This window comes from Mugil cephalus, chromosome 1 (genome assembly GCF_022458985.1).
Source record: "Mugil cephalus isolate CIBA_MC_2020 chromosome 1, CIBA_Mcephalus_1.1, whole genome shotgun sequence".
In the NCBI taxonomy this organism is placed as follows: Eukaryota; Metazoa; Chordata; class Actinopteri; order Mugiliformes; family Mugilidae; genus Mugil; species Mugil cephalus.
Window position 1 is genome coordinate 23,853,274 of NC_061770.1, and position 15,519 is coordinate 23,868,792.

A 15,519-nucleotide genomic window follows, 5' to 3' on the forward strand; every position below is an offset into this window, starting at 1 on the left:
CTCGTGGTCTTTGGCCCCAGCATTCAACACCTTACATTCACATCCACCCTGGGCTATCTGATCACAAATGGCCAGCTTTAAAGTACAGATGTGAACGCAATGAGGACGCATTTAAGTGATCCAGTCTCAGACCAAGTTTGAGGCCTGTTCAGACCCGGCATTGATCCGATCTGGGTGATCCCTTTGCAGCGTAAAAGACAGGTGTGAATATATATAGATCACATTTGAGAGATGTGATCTCAGTTGAAGGCAGTTTAGGTCAATTTATCCCCATTATTTAGGTAGTGTGACCATTTACTACACAGGGGTGGGTATCGGCAAAGTCTTCACGATACGTATCACGATACTTGAACCACGATACGTATCACGATACGATACATTATTGCGATATTGTGATATTGCGATATATTGCAATATTCTACATAGTTCACTGAGAAATTTCAAATGCAGCTTAAAATACACGTTGTATATATGATAAGTGATAATTCGTTGGAGAAATTGAGTCAAAAAAAAAAAAGTATCGCGATATATTGCCGTATCAGTATTTTGTCCCACCCGTACCATTTACTACACCGGAGTCCATCTGTGCTAGACGAGTTTTGTCTCATTCATCCAGAAAAAAAACACACAACCACTATCATAAATGATCACCTGAGAAGGAAAACTGAGAGCCTTAATAATAAAATACACCCTCTGTGACTCTTGACTAATGCGAACATGGTTTTATATAATGAGCCGTGTAAAATAAGGCTGGCTACATCCCCATGTCGTTATTTACTTTTATTACAGGGAATTATTCAAAGTGTTTCAAAGCTGTGAAATCACGGAAGTCATCTGTCTGGACGTTTGCAGGGTTCATTTCCAGCCAGAGCTCTGTTGACGTCAATTAATAAATAAAGCTTGTTCAAAATATAGATATGGAATTCACAACAAACAGCTGTTCACGGTTCAAATACTGCGATTAATTACACTCTAAAAAAAAAAACGATTCATGGGGTTAGAAAGCATAGCTCAAAATCAAGAGCTTAGTTATGTGTTTACATTATTATTAATGCATTGGTCTAAATGAAAATGAACAAATAGTCCCAACTCAATAGTACGTGAATTTTCATATTTCTGCCTTAATTCAATATGGAGGTGTATTCAGTCCACACAACTTAAAATTAATTCTGACTCACACAAATAAGTTGTTGTACTAAAAAAAAATAATAATAATAATAAGGTAATAATTTGCATGAAAGGAAAAGAAATAAATAAGTTAATAAGTACGTTAGCTAGAAGGAGTAATTTGCTGCTTTCTCTGATAAAGTAGCTCAGGAGGTAGAACAATAACTGATAGATTACCCTGAAAAAGTAATCAGATTACAGATTACTGACTACTCCTATAAAAAGTAACTTTGTTAGATTACAAGTTACTTTATTAGTTACATTCAGTAGGTGGTTAATCAATCTGGAAATAGTAACGCGTTAGATTACTTATTAAAGTAACACGTTACTGGCATCACTGCTACTGATCTAGTTTATCTATGATACAGTGCTATTGTATTATTATTTTAACACAATTAAAATTAAGTTTGTTTAACTTAATTAAGCTTGTAGAGGACAAGGCAAATTGTGTTGCTTTTGTACTAAAGTAACTGAGTTTAACTAGTAAAGACTCGATACTAGCTTAACTTAAATACTAGCTTAAATAACTTCCTGATGCTGATGCAAACTGTTACATTGTGAATTGTGTGTTGAAGAAGGAGGCAGGAGATTGAAATGCGTTGGATTTAGTATTCATTAAGACAACACACAACACTATTTTTCCGTTGAGCCAGCTCATCATTTTTTAGAGTGTAGAGACGCCGGCTGCAGCCAGAATGACGACGGTGTTTATTTACATACAGATCTGATCTTAAGTCCTGGCTGGGGACGCATGTAGAGACGCATTGTGATGTCAGGTGTGAACACGGTTATTTAAAGCTGGATACTTCAGATCAGATAAACCAAGCTGGACGTTAATGAAAGGTCTGAATAAGGCCTGTGACTGAAACACTTTGGGGAAGTTGTATAATCACGTTTTTTTTTTTTTTGTGTTCACGTTTAAGGACCTGACCCAGAATCATTATTTATATTTTTTTTATTCTTGTTGAAATCACAGCGTCTGGGTCCGTTTGTGTCTGTAGAGTTTGGAGTAGGTTCAAAGTGTTCGGCTCTGTCTGTGGATGAGAAAATACATCAACATGGCCAAACATCCACTGGTTTATCTTCAGATTACATCAGCCCGGCTACTGACCCTCAGATATTTACTGTCTGTTACATTAAGAGAAACGTAGCCGACCTTCTACTCTCTTCTGCTCCTGTTTTTTCTCCTTTACCCTCTTTCTGTTACATTCCTGTCTTCCATCCAGCTTTAGTCTCGTCTAATCTTCTACGTACTTTACTCTGTCCTCCTCCTCCTCCTCCTCCTCCTCCTCCTCCTCCTCCTCCTCCTCCTCATTCTTTCTTCCTTTCTCAAATTTCCTTCTATGCTCCAGTTCCTGTTTGACTCAGATGTGCCAAGTATTTCTTCTTTTAAGGCTTTAAGGTCAGCAAAAGAAATAACAAGGAAGGAAAACGGGACTCCTGAGTATTGTTGTACAGTAGCTTTACACCGATCAGCCACAACATTATGACCACTGACAGGAGAAGTAAATAACATCTTGTGACAAGGTTCCTATGCAAGTATGGAAAGTATGGGAAAGTGTGGAATTTGATTTTTATAAATTTCCAGGTCTGGAAAAATATGAAAAATGAAAATGAGTGTATGGAAAAATATTCATGTTTCCAACACTGTTACTACCGTTCAATATTCTAAAACATAAAATTATGAATATCTAAAAAACAAAAACAAAAAAACGTGCACTGAATTTATCTTGGTTTGATCTCAACTTATTTATATGAGCTACTTTACCGTTCTGGATTAAAGCCCCACTGACACACCCTGAGAAGACCCATGTCCATTCTCTGATGAGTCCTCCACCATGTTAAGAAGGTGGTCATAATGTTCTGCCTGATCGCTGTGTGGTGATGTAGCGGTATGTAGCAGGGCAGCACAGAGCACAGTGTGGTCTGAACCGAGAGACCTGGTGTCACCCTGAGACAAAAAGATGCTAAAACAAGAGTGATGATATTAAAATGTTAGAAGCCGCTGTGAATGTGCAAAAATACGTCACATCATCGAATGCAGCAGTTTGTGATGGTGACAAAGACACTTAACTAATGCTTAACAAGGCCCCAGTGAGTGGTGATGAATAACAAAACTGATACACGCTGTGTTAATGTAGCAGTAGCCTTGATTTAAATAAATGGGTTAAGTTTTACTTTCTTTCAACAAATGAAAACTAGTCCTAGACTTTAGTTGTTTATTAAACCAGCATCACCTATTGATTCTAGTTCCCTGCTCCCTGCTATCATCTGTGCCTCCCCTCTGACTTTTATTCCCCCTATTAAACTATTTGCCGCGTCCAGGTGCCCGGTGTGAGGAGTGTGCGCCGGGTTATTACGGGAACCCCTCTCAGCCGGGGGGCCGCTGCCAGCCCTGCCAGTGCAACAACAACATCGACATGTCGGACATGGACGCCTGCAACCGTCAGACCGGAGAGTGCAGGAGGTGCCTTTACAACACCGAGGGCTCCGGCTGTGGCATCTGCAAGAGCGGCTATTTCGGGGACGCTTCCCGGCGCAACTGCAGGAGTGAGTGACTTATTTACACCGCGGGACAAAAAGGCTGGAAGAAAGATCAGATGTGTACAAAAAAGATCATAGTTTCATTGGTGGAGTTTGTGTCAAAAATAACCATGATCACTATATAAAGAGGAACTTAATAAGAAAACATTTTTACTATAATTATCTGGTATTTGAGTTTTTCTTTCTTCATAGTAACCTCCTCTGCCTTTAACAACATCATGGCTTATACGAGGCATTTATTCCACAGGGGATATTTATATGCAGACTCAAAAAAACTAAGAGTTAAAGTGGATAATGCAAACTGTTATTTGTGTTTTTTTACTTTTGCACTGAAGTTGTGACTCTTGCAAATCTGATCGACCCTAAAACTAAGCTCTTCTCCTTTTCCTTTGATGACATTTATTCAGCAATGGTTTGGTAACATGCTGATCATAAGATAAGATAAGATAAGATAAGATAAGATAAGATAAGATAAGATAAGATAAGATAAGATAAGATAAGATAAGATAAGATAGTACTTTATTGATCCACATGCGGGAAATTCAAATGTTACAGCAGCACAACAGTGACCAGAAAAAATTAAAGAATTAAAGAAATTAAATAGGACAACAACATTAAGCAGGCAACAAGCAACAAAAAGTACACAAAGTATACAAAGTGACTGCAGTTGTGGATAAAGTGACAGGATGATCATGCAATAAACACATCTCAAAATACATAGAACTGGTTTTTAAGAAAGGGCATCGTGCACAGAAACCTGAAGCTGCTTCCAAACTTTTCCTGTATTTCTCATCATTGCAGCCTTTTTGCAAAAAAATGTCTATTTAGAAAAGTAACTTGAATGCTGTTCATGAACATTTTGAAGCTCATCCATGGTCTTGGTCTCTTCTTAAAGCCAAGTTGGCACATAGTTAAAAAAAAAGAAAAAATGTGTTGGCTGAATGAAAATGAGCATTTACTTAAACACACCTCACACACAGAGCTCATACAAGCTGCTGCTGTCCCGTATGTGACCCAGCACATTGTTAAAGGTTTGTTTCTATTTTTCAGAGTGTACGTGTAACTTCCTGGGCACTGAACGCAGCCAGTGCATGGAGCGTGAGGACTGCGTGTGCCAGCGCGCCACAGGCCAGTGCCAGTGTCTCCCAAACGTCATAGGCCTGGCGTGCGACCACTGCGCCCCCAACCACTGGAACCTGGCCAGCGGCCGGGGCTGTGAACCGTGCGGCTGTGATCCCAACAACTCCGTCACCTCCTCCTGTAACGAGGTAGAAAGGAACACCAAAAAAAAAAAAAAAAACGTTAAAATCTAGAGCGTGATCACGGTTTAGAAACGACGTGCTTCTTGTTTTCTCCGCTTCCTGTCGCGCAGTTCACCGGTCAGTGTCAGTGTCGTGACGGCTTTGGGGGGAAGACCTGCACAGACTGTCAGGAGAACTACTGGGGAGACCCCCGGACGCTGTGCAGAGGTTAGAAACACGATAAGCAAGCGCGCTCTAAGACTCAAGAACTCAAAAACGGCATGCTCCATGGGTCTGTGTGCAAAGTTAAAAAATGAGAAGATGCTCTTTAGCATTTTAAAGGCCAACAACCCCCAAACTGATGGAGAGATTAAGTAGGGACCCACTACCTACTATATTTGTTCTATATTAAACTAGTGCTATTTATAAATATACATTATTATTATCATTTTATATTCAGTATTAAGCTATTCCTTATCCCTTTACTGAAATATGTTGGATTCATGTTAATGTGTATTTAAATAAATTTAAATTTGTTTAACAGTTGTGATTAATAAGAAGCAAAGCTAATCTGTGGCAATTTAATTATAATTAGCTTGTTAATTATGCATACACAACTAATTGTACATTAACCTACACTATGAATAATTAATTAGCACCATTGTGCATTACCTCGGGGGGCATGGAGCATCTCCACTGTAGATTTAGCACCATAAAATGCAGAGCGTTGCATTGTGGGAGAAAGTAGCATTGAATAACGTTCTCCTGCTGCCACTGCACCAAACATCCATGATGCATAGTTCACAAATTTCTGTCCGACTGACTTCATTTTCCAGAGTAAAACACTTCTAGAAATCACACGATTAGTCACATGAGAAGAAGAAGACGACGTCAGATCATACTGGATAAAAATTGGAACATCCCTAACATAGGCAGTAGTAGAAATGTGAACGGAAGGCTACATTAGAAAGCTTTAAAAGTGTCGCTCTAAAATCCTCACTTTGTTCCATTTCCCCTTCTCTCCCCCTCCAGCTTGTGACTGCGACTGGCGTGGGATCGAAACCTCTCAGTGTAACCGGGTGACCGGACACTGCGTCTGCCAGCAGGGGGTGTCAGGTGTCCGCTGCGACCAGTGCGCCAGAGGATTTTCTGGCCAGTTTCCCAACTGCCAGCCCTGTCACCAGTGCTTTGGGGACTGGGATCGCATCGTGCAGGTGCAGCTTTTATCCAGAAGAGAAGGGACTGGAACGTATACGTTCTAATGTGAATAACTAATGAGGAAACAACCATAATAATCATTCCTCATGTTTTCGTGACATCACCAGGACCTGGCGGTGCGCACCAAGGCTCTGGCGGAGCGAGCCCACGAGATTCAGACCACGGGGCTCACTGGGCCCTACGAGAAGGCCTTCAGAGACCTGGAGGAGAAACTGGCACAAGCTCGGGGGATCGTCAACGCACGCAACGCCACTGCTGCAGCCGTTGCTACCCTCATGGAGCTTATTGAAGACCTTAGGTACAATTGTTTGATTCTGCTGCATTTGAAGTTGTGTTTCCTGCATTAGGGAGCTTCACGATACACATCAAGATACTTGAGTCACGATACAATACATTATTGCGATATTATGATATTGTGATATTATAGATAGTTCAGTGAGAAGTTTTAAATGAATAATGTGAGGTAACAGACAGAAGGAGGAATATCCCATCAAACAACACTCTGTGGAGTAATATTAAATGTTATTGATGATGCTGAGTTGCAGCCTGTTTTTATACAGGCTATACATATCTGCAACTCACAGTATGTAACACATGAATTGTCTGTTCAGGTCAAGAATATAGATTTCATTGCTGAAAAGCATTAGTCGTGCAACCCCACAACATCTGCTTGTCTTGTCCCACAGAGCACAGATTGGGGACACCACTGACACCTTAAATCGTCTGGAAGGAGACTTAACCATCGTCCAGGACAGCAACTCCGAGGCAAGCAAGGATCTCAGCGCTCTGGAAAGGGAAGCTAAAGAGCTGAACCTCACGTCAGAGCAGCTACATCACCAACTGGATGTCCTCAAAAACTCCAACTTCTTAGGTGAGAGGAAGGACAAAGAGTTTCTATTAACTGTCATCGCTCATATTAATAGCATCAGCATTTACCAGTTTTTTTTCTCTGAGTTTCACCTCCCTGTTCTTCTCTGCAGGGGCATACGACAGCATCCGCAGCTCCTACAACCGGTCCCGTGACGCGGAGCGGCGAGCCAACGAATCGACGACCACCCGGCCCAGCACCGTCAGCCAGTCCGCAGACACCCGGCGCCGCACGGAGCGCCTCATCAACGCCAAGAAGGACGACTTCAACCGCAAAAACTCCGCCAACAAGCGCGCTCTGGCAGACCTCAACACCAGAGCGCAGGGACTGGACCTGAAGAGGATCAACGAGAAGGTCTGATCTCACAGGATTCACACAAACTAAGAAATAAATGAACAGAAAAAGAAATAAATAGGTTGGTGTTTGGCTTCGATATCTAACTTGATCGAGCGCTAATGCTTTAGGTTTCTATTTGCTTGTTTCTTTCATAGTTTATTTATTTATAGCAAAGGTCTTTTTCAGGCTACAGACCCCAAACTGATGGAGAGATTTAGTAGGAACCCACTACCTACTATATGTGGTCTACATTAAACTTGGCTTAGTGCTATTTATATATTTACATCATTATTATCATTGTGCATTAAATATTCATATATCAATATTAGATATTCAAATAATACACAGGTTCAAATATTCATTTTTTTAATCTATTTACTAAAATATGTTGGATTCATGTTAATGTGCATTTAAAGTCATTTAAAATTGTGGGGAAAAAAATAAATAAATATATAAAAACGGTCTAATCAACCAAAGATTTTGCGCCCCCCTCCCCCTGTTGAAGACTCTAATTTAGGCGGTATTAATTTAAGTCTCTGTGTTTTGCATTGGCACGGCAGAAGGTGTGCGTTGGTGCAAACACAATATAACAATATCCAACACAATAACAAAGAAGCACGTGTGCGTTCGTCCCCACAGGTGTGCGGCGCTCCGGGGGACGCTCCCTGCGGCGAGAGCCCTTGCGGAGGTGCGGGTTGCCGCGACGACGAGGGGAACCGTCACTGCGGAGGCCTGAACTGTAACGGCGCCGTGGCGGCGGCGGACAACGCTCTGGAGGGAGCAAAGCACGCGGAGAAGGAGCTGAACAAAGCCATGGGGGAGGTGGAGGGACTCTTCACCAAGGTATTTATGAACGTTTATGGATGAAGTACAAAGTATTTTTCTACAGGTACTATTTGGACCTCTCTTTTGTATATATTGTCAGCCTAATAAGTCATTTTTTGACTGACTGTCAATACCAATAAAAAACCAATGCACTTGCCAAACATGTTTTTTATATGACGTAGGCAATTCTGCTTTTAGGCTAACGATATACACTTAAAGGTACCTGCACCCTTTTAATTTCTCCAGTTCTTCATAAAAACAACTCAAAACATTTTGAGATTTTCACACAGTCCTGACATTAGACTAAGAGAACCCAATCAAATAAATTAAACTGAAATACATAAGCCAGAATAAGGTGCCACTGTTATTAACAGATGAGATTTCCTTTCACGAGCTCAACACGAACCTTTAGGGCGAATGTCAGCTTTCAACCAAAGTTTGTATCTGATCTGTCTTTTTGTATCACTCTTTCCATTTCTCCAGGTGGCAGAGGCTAAATCTAAAGCAGAGGAGGCCAAAGGTAAAGCCCAAGCAGCTCTGGAGAAAGCCACGGCCACCAAGAACAAGGTGGAGCGCTCCAACAATGACCTGAGGGACCTCATCAAACAGATCAGGGAGTTCCTCACTCGTGAGTCTTTGATCGATTCTTTTTTTTTTTTATATCAATAGTGTGAAGAAAAACCACTTCAGCTCTTAAGGCGAGACACGGCAGGCAAGACATAGATTTTTTGCCCAGAGATTTTTTTGCTATTTTGCTTCATTAACATGTCTTCTGTCAAACTAGTTTTAAAAAAAAGTGGTCAAAATGCACATTTATGTGTTCATGTCACTACACTTTCTGTAGCCAGAAATCTGCATTTCAGTAGCACTAACACAAACCAACCTGTCTAGATATATTCCTACTACATTCCTATCTACATTCCTCATTAAAAGCCTGATTTATACAACATTTTACTCCTAGAAGCATGATAAAAATGGATTTTCTCTTGGACTGTTGACAGTATTTTGACATTTGGACAGTGATAAAAAGAGATACACAAAGTTCCCTCTGTAAATACCTATAAATCTAATATGTTAACAAAATGAAACAAGAATTTTAAACCTCACTTTAGTCATTATTCAGATTTCTGTTATGGAAATGTGTGTAAATTTAGTGCATATTTAAGTAGATTTAAGTCCTCATTTGCATATTTAAATATAAAGTCACAGAAAACTTGTAATACAAAACGTTATTGTATTTATGCAAGTAATCAACTGGAGGAGTTTCATGGTGATATCTGTTAGTTACATTTTTTACCCCATTCACCTGTCGTGTCTTTTAAATCTTAAAACTCTTCCTCTCAGAGGAGGGAGCAGACCCTGACAGCATCGAGGCGGTGGCCAACCGCGTCCTGGAGCTCTCCATTCCCGCTTCACCCCTCCAGATCCGACATCTCGCCGACGAAATCAAGGAGCGGGTCCGCAGCCTCTCCAACGTGGACGCCATCCTGAAGCGGACGCAGGACGACGTCCGCAGGGCTGAGGAGCTGCTGCTGGACGCCAAGAGAGCGAGGTGGTTAAAAACGGAAGAGAGGCCGCACTGGTTTATAAATGTTAGCGCAGCTCGATCTCTATAACACTGTGTTGTTGTTGTTGTTGTTGTTGTTGTTAAGGCATCGCGCTGAAGGTGTGAAGACCACAGCAGAGACTGTGATGCAGGCCTTGATGGACGCAAAGACTGCCCAGACTTCAGCAGAGAAAGCCATAGCAAAAGCCAAAGCTGACATTGGGGACACTGAGAATCGCTTGGCAGAGGTTACATATCGTTTTTATTTCTCACTTTTATAAATAAATATAAATAAATCTGTTATTTGTGGTGAGACAGATAAATGTCATAAAACTGGTTAGTTAAAGCCTTACTGCTCATACATTTGTTATTGTAATTTAACCCATTAGTTGTGGGAGGATCCATCCAAATATCAATAATATCGATATCAACATTGGTATCTACATAGGCTGATACCAGTGTAATGAGATCGATACTTAAGTTTCAGCTTCTCTCTTGTAAGAAGTGTAATGAAGCTTTAGTTTTACAATTGTGAAATCAGTATTTTATTTTCTCGTGTTCTCAAGTGATAGTTTTGTGTTATTTCTCGACAAAAACTTTTATTGTGATGATTAAGTAGTTTTCAATTTATTTATAACCTTTGCCCAAATTCTGTGCTGGATTTTAACTGATTAATAATCCAAAAGAGAAGAAATAAAAAATTCTTTAAGGTCAGGAAAACAGATTGATTTAAGAATCTTTAAGAACTTTAATTATTTAAACATTAAAAAGTATTGAGGTATCAATATCGGCGATACCAATCTAGTGGTATCGCACACCACTAATACTCATGTAGGTATATATGCAGATTATTATTGGACGTGAACCGTTCACTGTGTGACGAAAACGATCGAGAAATATTAGATTTGCTCCCTGTTATTTCCTGCAGATTGAGTCGGAGACGACCAACAGTGAGAAAAACCTGAACGACGCCATGAACCGCCTGGGCACACTGGAGCTGCAGATCAACGCCCTGAAGACCAAGCGCGCCAACAACAGCATGGCGGCAGCCCGAGCCGAAGAGACGGCCACCATGGCCCGAGACAAGGCCAACGAGGCCAAGCAGGTGTGTGTCCATGTCGACACTTAGCCCAACAGAAAGCAGACACAGCTATTATATATATATATATATTAAAAAAACTTTTATCCTGACGACCAGATTCTAGACGGCCAGCTGACGGATAAGTACCATGAGGTGCAGCAGCGGGTGGACAACAAAGCCAAGTCTGTGCAGGACGCCAAGAAAAGGGCGGAGAGTCTCAGAGATGAAGCGAGGGAACTGCTGAAAGACGCCCAAAGCAAGCTAGAGAGGCTAGCAGGTACTTATCAGTGTGTATGTTTGTTTATTTGTCCATGTGAATGAAGAGATGAGACAGACCGGTTGCCCAGATCGCATCTTAATTCAAGGTCTAAATGTCTTACATCACGTTTTTTCAGGCCAAGGATCCTGAAACTGATGAATTAAGATTAAGTAGGGACCCCCTACCTACTATATGTGTTCTGTACTAAACTAGTGCTATTTATAAATATACAATATTATTATCAGTTTGCACTCAATATTAAGCTGTTTAAATAATACACAGGTTGAAATATTAACTTTCTAAGTTAGCTAACTAGTTAGCGAGCTGCACTGCACAGCTTCTCTTTTGCTAATATTGCAGGATAGTCTCTCGGCCAATTGCGGGAAACTTGACAGAGTCCGTGTGTAATATACTGCCTTGTGATTGGCTCAGCAGCGATGGGGGCGGGGCCTATTGTGTACAGGAGGCTTAGATTGACAGGTCTAGTGTGGCGCTCTGTGTGAAACGGTGCATCTTCTGCTTCCATGTTAATGTGTATTTAAAACATCTTAAAATTGTGGGGGAAAATTAAATATGTATATATAAAAAGGTTTAATCAACCAAAGATTTTGTAGCCTCCCTGCAGTACCTCTGCGGATCCCATAGGGGTCGCTGTTGACCCCCTTGTTGAATACCTATGTCCTGCATCATTAGGAGAGACATGATTCAGAGCAATAAAGTTGTGTGTCTTCAAAAGCTACTGTATGCTATACAAATGTGGTATACAAGGGAGGAACATAGACTAAAGTAGTGGCCCCCAAAATCATCCCTGAGGAATCCCAAGTCCTTTTTTACAGTGTTTTAGGAAGCAGCTGGAACAAATGCAAAGCAGTCACTGACAGACCAGATAAGAACTGTCCCAGTCTGTTTAAAAGACGCTCTAACCCCGAGTCTGTTTCACACAGAGCTGGAGAAAAACTACGAGGAGAACCAGAGGAGGCTGGAGGGTAAAGCTCGTCAGCTGGACGGTTTAGAGGACAAGATGAAAGGCATCCTCAACGACATCAACAAACAGATCCAGATCTACAACACGTGCCAGTAAAAGGGAACCAGCCCATCCTCATGTTATCCAGACCCAGCAACCTGACGACACACTGAGAGTAAATGTGCATATTTAGTTTTTTTTGTAACGGTTGGTCTTCGTCATCATATTGAGATATATATAAACATAAACATGACTGAACATGTAAAGGCCGTCTGATATCAAATATTTTATTTTAATTGGTGCACATTGAGAGAAATCTGTTTTAAATTTGTCTTTTGAATACACAACTTTTTAATGAAATTTAGAAAAGTAAATAAGACACAGATTTGAGAGGAAAGTATGCACTGAAAAACAAAGTGCAGCTACATTTTTAAATATTTTTTAAATGTTTATATTGTGTCTTTTTGTGTCGGTATAGCTGTGGTCATGTGGTGTTACCTTAAGTCATGATGATGCCTGCCTACAGTCTATTAAAAACTTGTACAGTTTTATTATGTTGAAGGTCTCCGCTGGACAATCAGCAAGTCAGTCCATCTTTCTGTTTTCCAATAATTATTTGTTACTACTGGAAGTATATTCTGAGCTGTGCTCATCATGTGCAAGAGGACTTCATTTAAACTGCGGTTGACGGGGTCTTCTTGCAGCAGGAAGCAAACGTTTATGTGCGTGAGAACATAATATGAGAGTATGTTTTTGAGCGTAACTTTTTTTTGTTTTATTCATTATAAGTTATTTTTGAAATAAGCCAAAATACTGAGGGAGGGGTGTAGAGGAGCAGGGGTGTGAAACTCATGTTAGTTCAGGGGCCACATACTACAGCCCGATCATTATAGAATCATAACATATAAATAACAAGAAGTCCAAATTTTTCCCTTTATTTAGGGCAAAAAGGTACATTATGACATTTATTGACGTATACTTTAACAAAACATTTTACGAACCACTTGAAATTTCCTAAGAATAAGTGCTATTTTGAAGCATTGCTGCCATCTGCTGTTTAATCCTAGTTTTGCGTTATATTCTTAACGCTTACTAAAACAGTGCGCCCCCTAGGGGACAAATTAGTAAGTAAACGTCTCTTATGTCGTTTTTGCACTTTGCAAATTCATATTTGTACAGAAGCATATTGCATTCTTAGTAAAAGAAAAAAATGTTTTTTTTACAAGTAATTTCTGTTTTGATTTGTTTTTTGGGCTAAATGTTTCTGTTTTTCTGAGTAATATATTTTTTTGGTTTGTTTTTCTGAGTATTTTTTTCTGTTTTTCACAGTATTTTTATTTTTTTTAAACTCATTTTCTTCTGAGTTTAGAAGTCATTTGAAACAATAAATGCATTAATTCCTTTATTGAGAGCTCGATTTAATGGAAGGGAGGAAAAATTACTAATTAAAAATTAGAGAAAAAAAAATCTGGAAAAATAGGAAAAATTTACTCAGAAAAACAGAAAAAAATACATAAAAATTAATTAATTACTCAGAAAAAAAAATCAGAAAAACAAACCAAAGAAATATATTACTGAGAAAACCAGGTTTTTATTGTGGAATGCAGTACTTGCTTCTGTATGTCTGACACCTACGGTTTAGACGCTAAGCAACAATCTTTTGTGGTAAGAACTTTTTCAGGTAGAATTACGATACGACCCGGGTTAATGTATTCATATGGAGTTTAGATTTAGAAAAACAAATTGTTGTTTAGGAATCAAATAAATATCTTATTGGTCTTTATACACAATGAAACAAGTCAAAAGACCAATGTTGTGTGAATCCTATGTGCAGGACTCAGCAGCCTAAGCTGACACTACATAAAGAACTATAATAAGCTGACACTGTACCTTAATGCCACGATCACTATACATTTGGATGAACTCAGATCCAGAGTGAAATATTTCAGACTGTCATATGGAACTGAAAAAACAACATTATGGTCGAGCTGAATCTGACTTAAACCTTTTCATTTACGAAAACTAAATTAAAAGTGATAGCTTGACATTTTTTAAGTCGCCTTATTTGGTTTTCCCTGAGAGCTAGAGGGAAAGACAGATAGATACCAGGTTACAGCCTCAATAATATGAAACAATATTTACTATACAAAGTGTTTAATTGTGCCTTATACTGCTAATCGTGTGGACATTTACTGATTTACTGTTTGCATGATGACTTGTGCTTTAGGAAACCAAACCGCTGCAGTCACACGGTCGATGACCGATCACCAAACCAGCAACACCAAAAAAAAAACCTTGTAAAGTTTTACAGTTTACATTTTGTGAATAAAAGTTTGGAAAATGTGACCTTTTTCCCTGTTGAAGTTTCTTCTCTGAGCATCTCCTGCAGCCTCTGTGTGCATGGATTCATGTCAGCCTTCGCGAGGGTGTTAGATGTCCCGTTTCTATTTTTGTGCACCGCAAAGGTGCTAGAGAGCGCTGCCGCGAGCACTCGACGTGCCCCTTTGACAGAGTCTGCATCTTTGCGGGTTTTTACAGCTGTCTGTTACCCTAAAACCTGCCAGTTATGAATCACCGCTGTGAGCAACAGTGCAAACGGCAGAATGACAGCAGACAGATGGTTTAGGTGAAAGTTCCATTCAAACAGAAAGCAAAAGTAGAATTTAGGCAGATATTAAAGGCATTGTTTGGCTATAAGGTCTTTGACTATTCTATACCGGTCAGGCATTACATTATGACCACCTTCCTAATATTGTGTAGGTTTCCCTTGTGTCTCCACTTGTGACTCATCAGAGAATGGACATGGGCCTCCTGCGGGTGTCCTGTGGTATCTGGAAACAGTATGTTGTTAGTGGTGTCATAGCTATGGGGTGGGAGGTGCCTGGTCTGGTCTAGGTGGGGGCTACATGTCAAAGTAACATCCACATGAGTGAATGCCAGGTCCAAAAGTTTCCCAGCTGAACATTGAATTGTCACAAGACGGTCAATGTTATTAACTTCTCCTATCAGTGGTCATAATGTTATGGCTGATGGGTGAGCTCTATTTTTATTTTATATTATAGGGCTTATTCTACTGTTAATAAATATATATATTTGCATGTACACACATAATGACAATAAATGTTTCTTGAATCTTCTGTGTTTGCATGTGTTGCTAAGAGAGAGAGAGAGAGAGAGAGAGGAGGAGCTACGGATTACGTCATCACGTCAGCCAGGAAACAGTCGTCCCTCGCACTCATCTCGATAGTGGTGTGCGATACCGCTAGATTGGTATCGATTCGATATCAAGTAAATACGGGGCCAGTAACGCCGATATTGATACCTCGATACTTAGTTATAGAATTTAGGAATTTAGAAAAGCTTTATTTGTCGCACAATGGGGAAATTGCAGTTTGCAACAATATACATAGAAAAATAACAAGAATAAATAGCGAAGTATATGAAAGATAAATAATAAAAGTTCTTATTTT

The 15,519-nt window shown here is 39.9% G+C and overlaps 1 protein-coding gene across 2 annotated transcripts in view; it reads left to right on the top strand.

Annotated features, from left to right (window-relative positions):
• lamb2 (laminin, beta 2 (laminin S)) overlaps positions 1 to 14,395 on the top strand; it is a 58,816-nt gene extending 44,421 nt beyond the window's left edge. For both annotated transcript variants that reach the window (XM_047603357.1, XM_047603367.1), the window contains 14 exons: positions 3,493 to 3,717; positions 4,762 to 4,979; positions 5,084 to 5,180; positions 5,985 to 6,166; positions 6,278 to 6,468; positions 6,857 to 7,041; positions 7,151 to 7,392; positions 8,014 to 8,217; positions 8,683 to 8,827; positions 9,544 to 9,751; positions 9,852 to 9,993; positions 10,674 to 10,850; positions 10,944 to 11,103; positions 12,030 to 14,395. In XM_047603357.1, the coding sequence (XP_047459313.1) occupies positions 3,493 to 3,717; positions 4,762 to 4,979; positions 5,084 to 5,180; positions 5,985 to 6,166; positions 6,278 to 6,468; positions 6,857 to 7,041; positions 7,151 to 7,392; positions 8,014 to 8,217; positions 8,683 to 8,827; positions 9,544 to 9,751; positions 9,852 to 9,993; positions 10,674 to 10,850; positions 10,944 to 11,103; positions 12,030 to 12,166 (2,513 nt within the window). In that variant the 3' untranslated portion in view covers positions 12,167 to 14,395. The remainder of the gene's footprint in view (positions 1 to 3,492; positions 3,718 to 4,761; positions 4,980 to 5,083; positions 5,181 to 5,984; positions 6,167 to 6,277; positions 6,469 to 6,856; positions 7,042 to 7,150; positions 7,393 to 8,013; positions 8,218 to 8,682; positions 8,828 to 9,543; positions 9,752 to 9,851; positions 9,994 to 10,673; positions 10,851 to 10,943; positions 11,104 to 12,029) is intronic.
• The last annotated feature ends 1,124 nt before the right edge of the window (positions 14,396 to 15,519 follow it).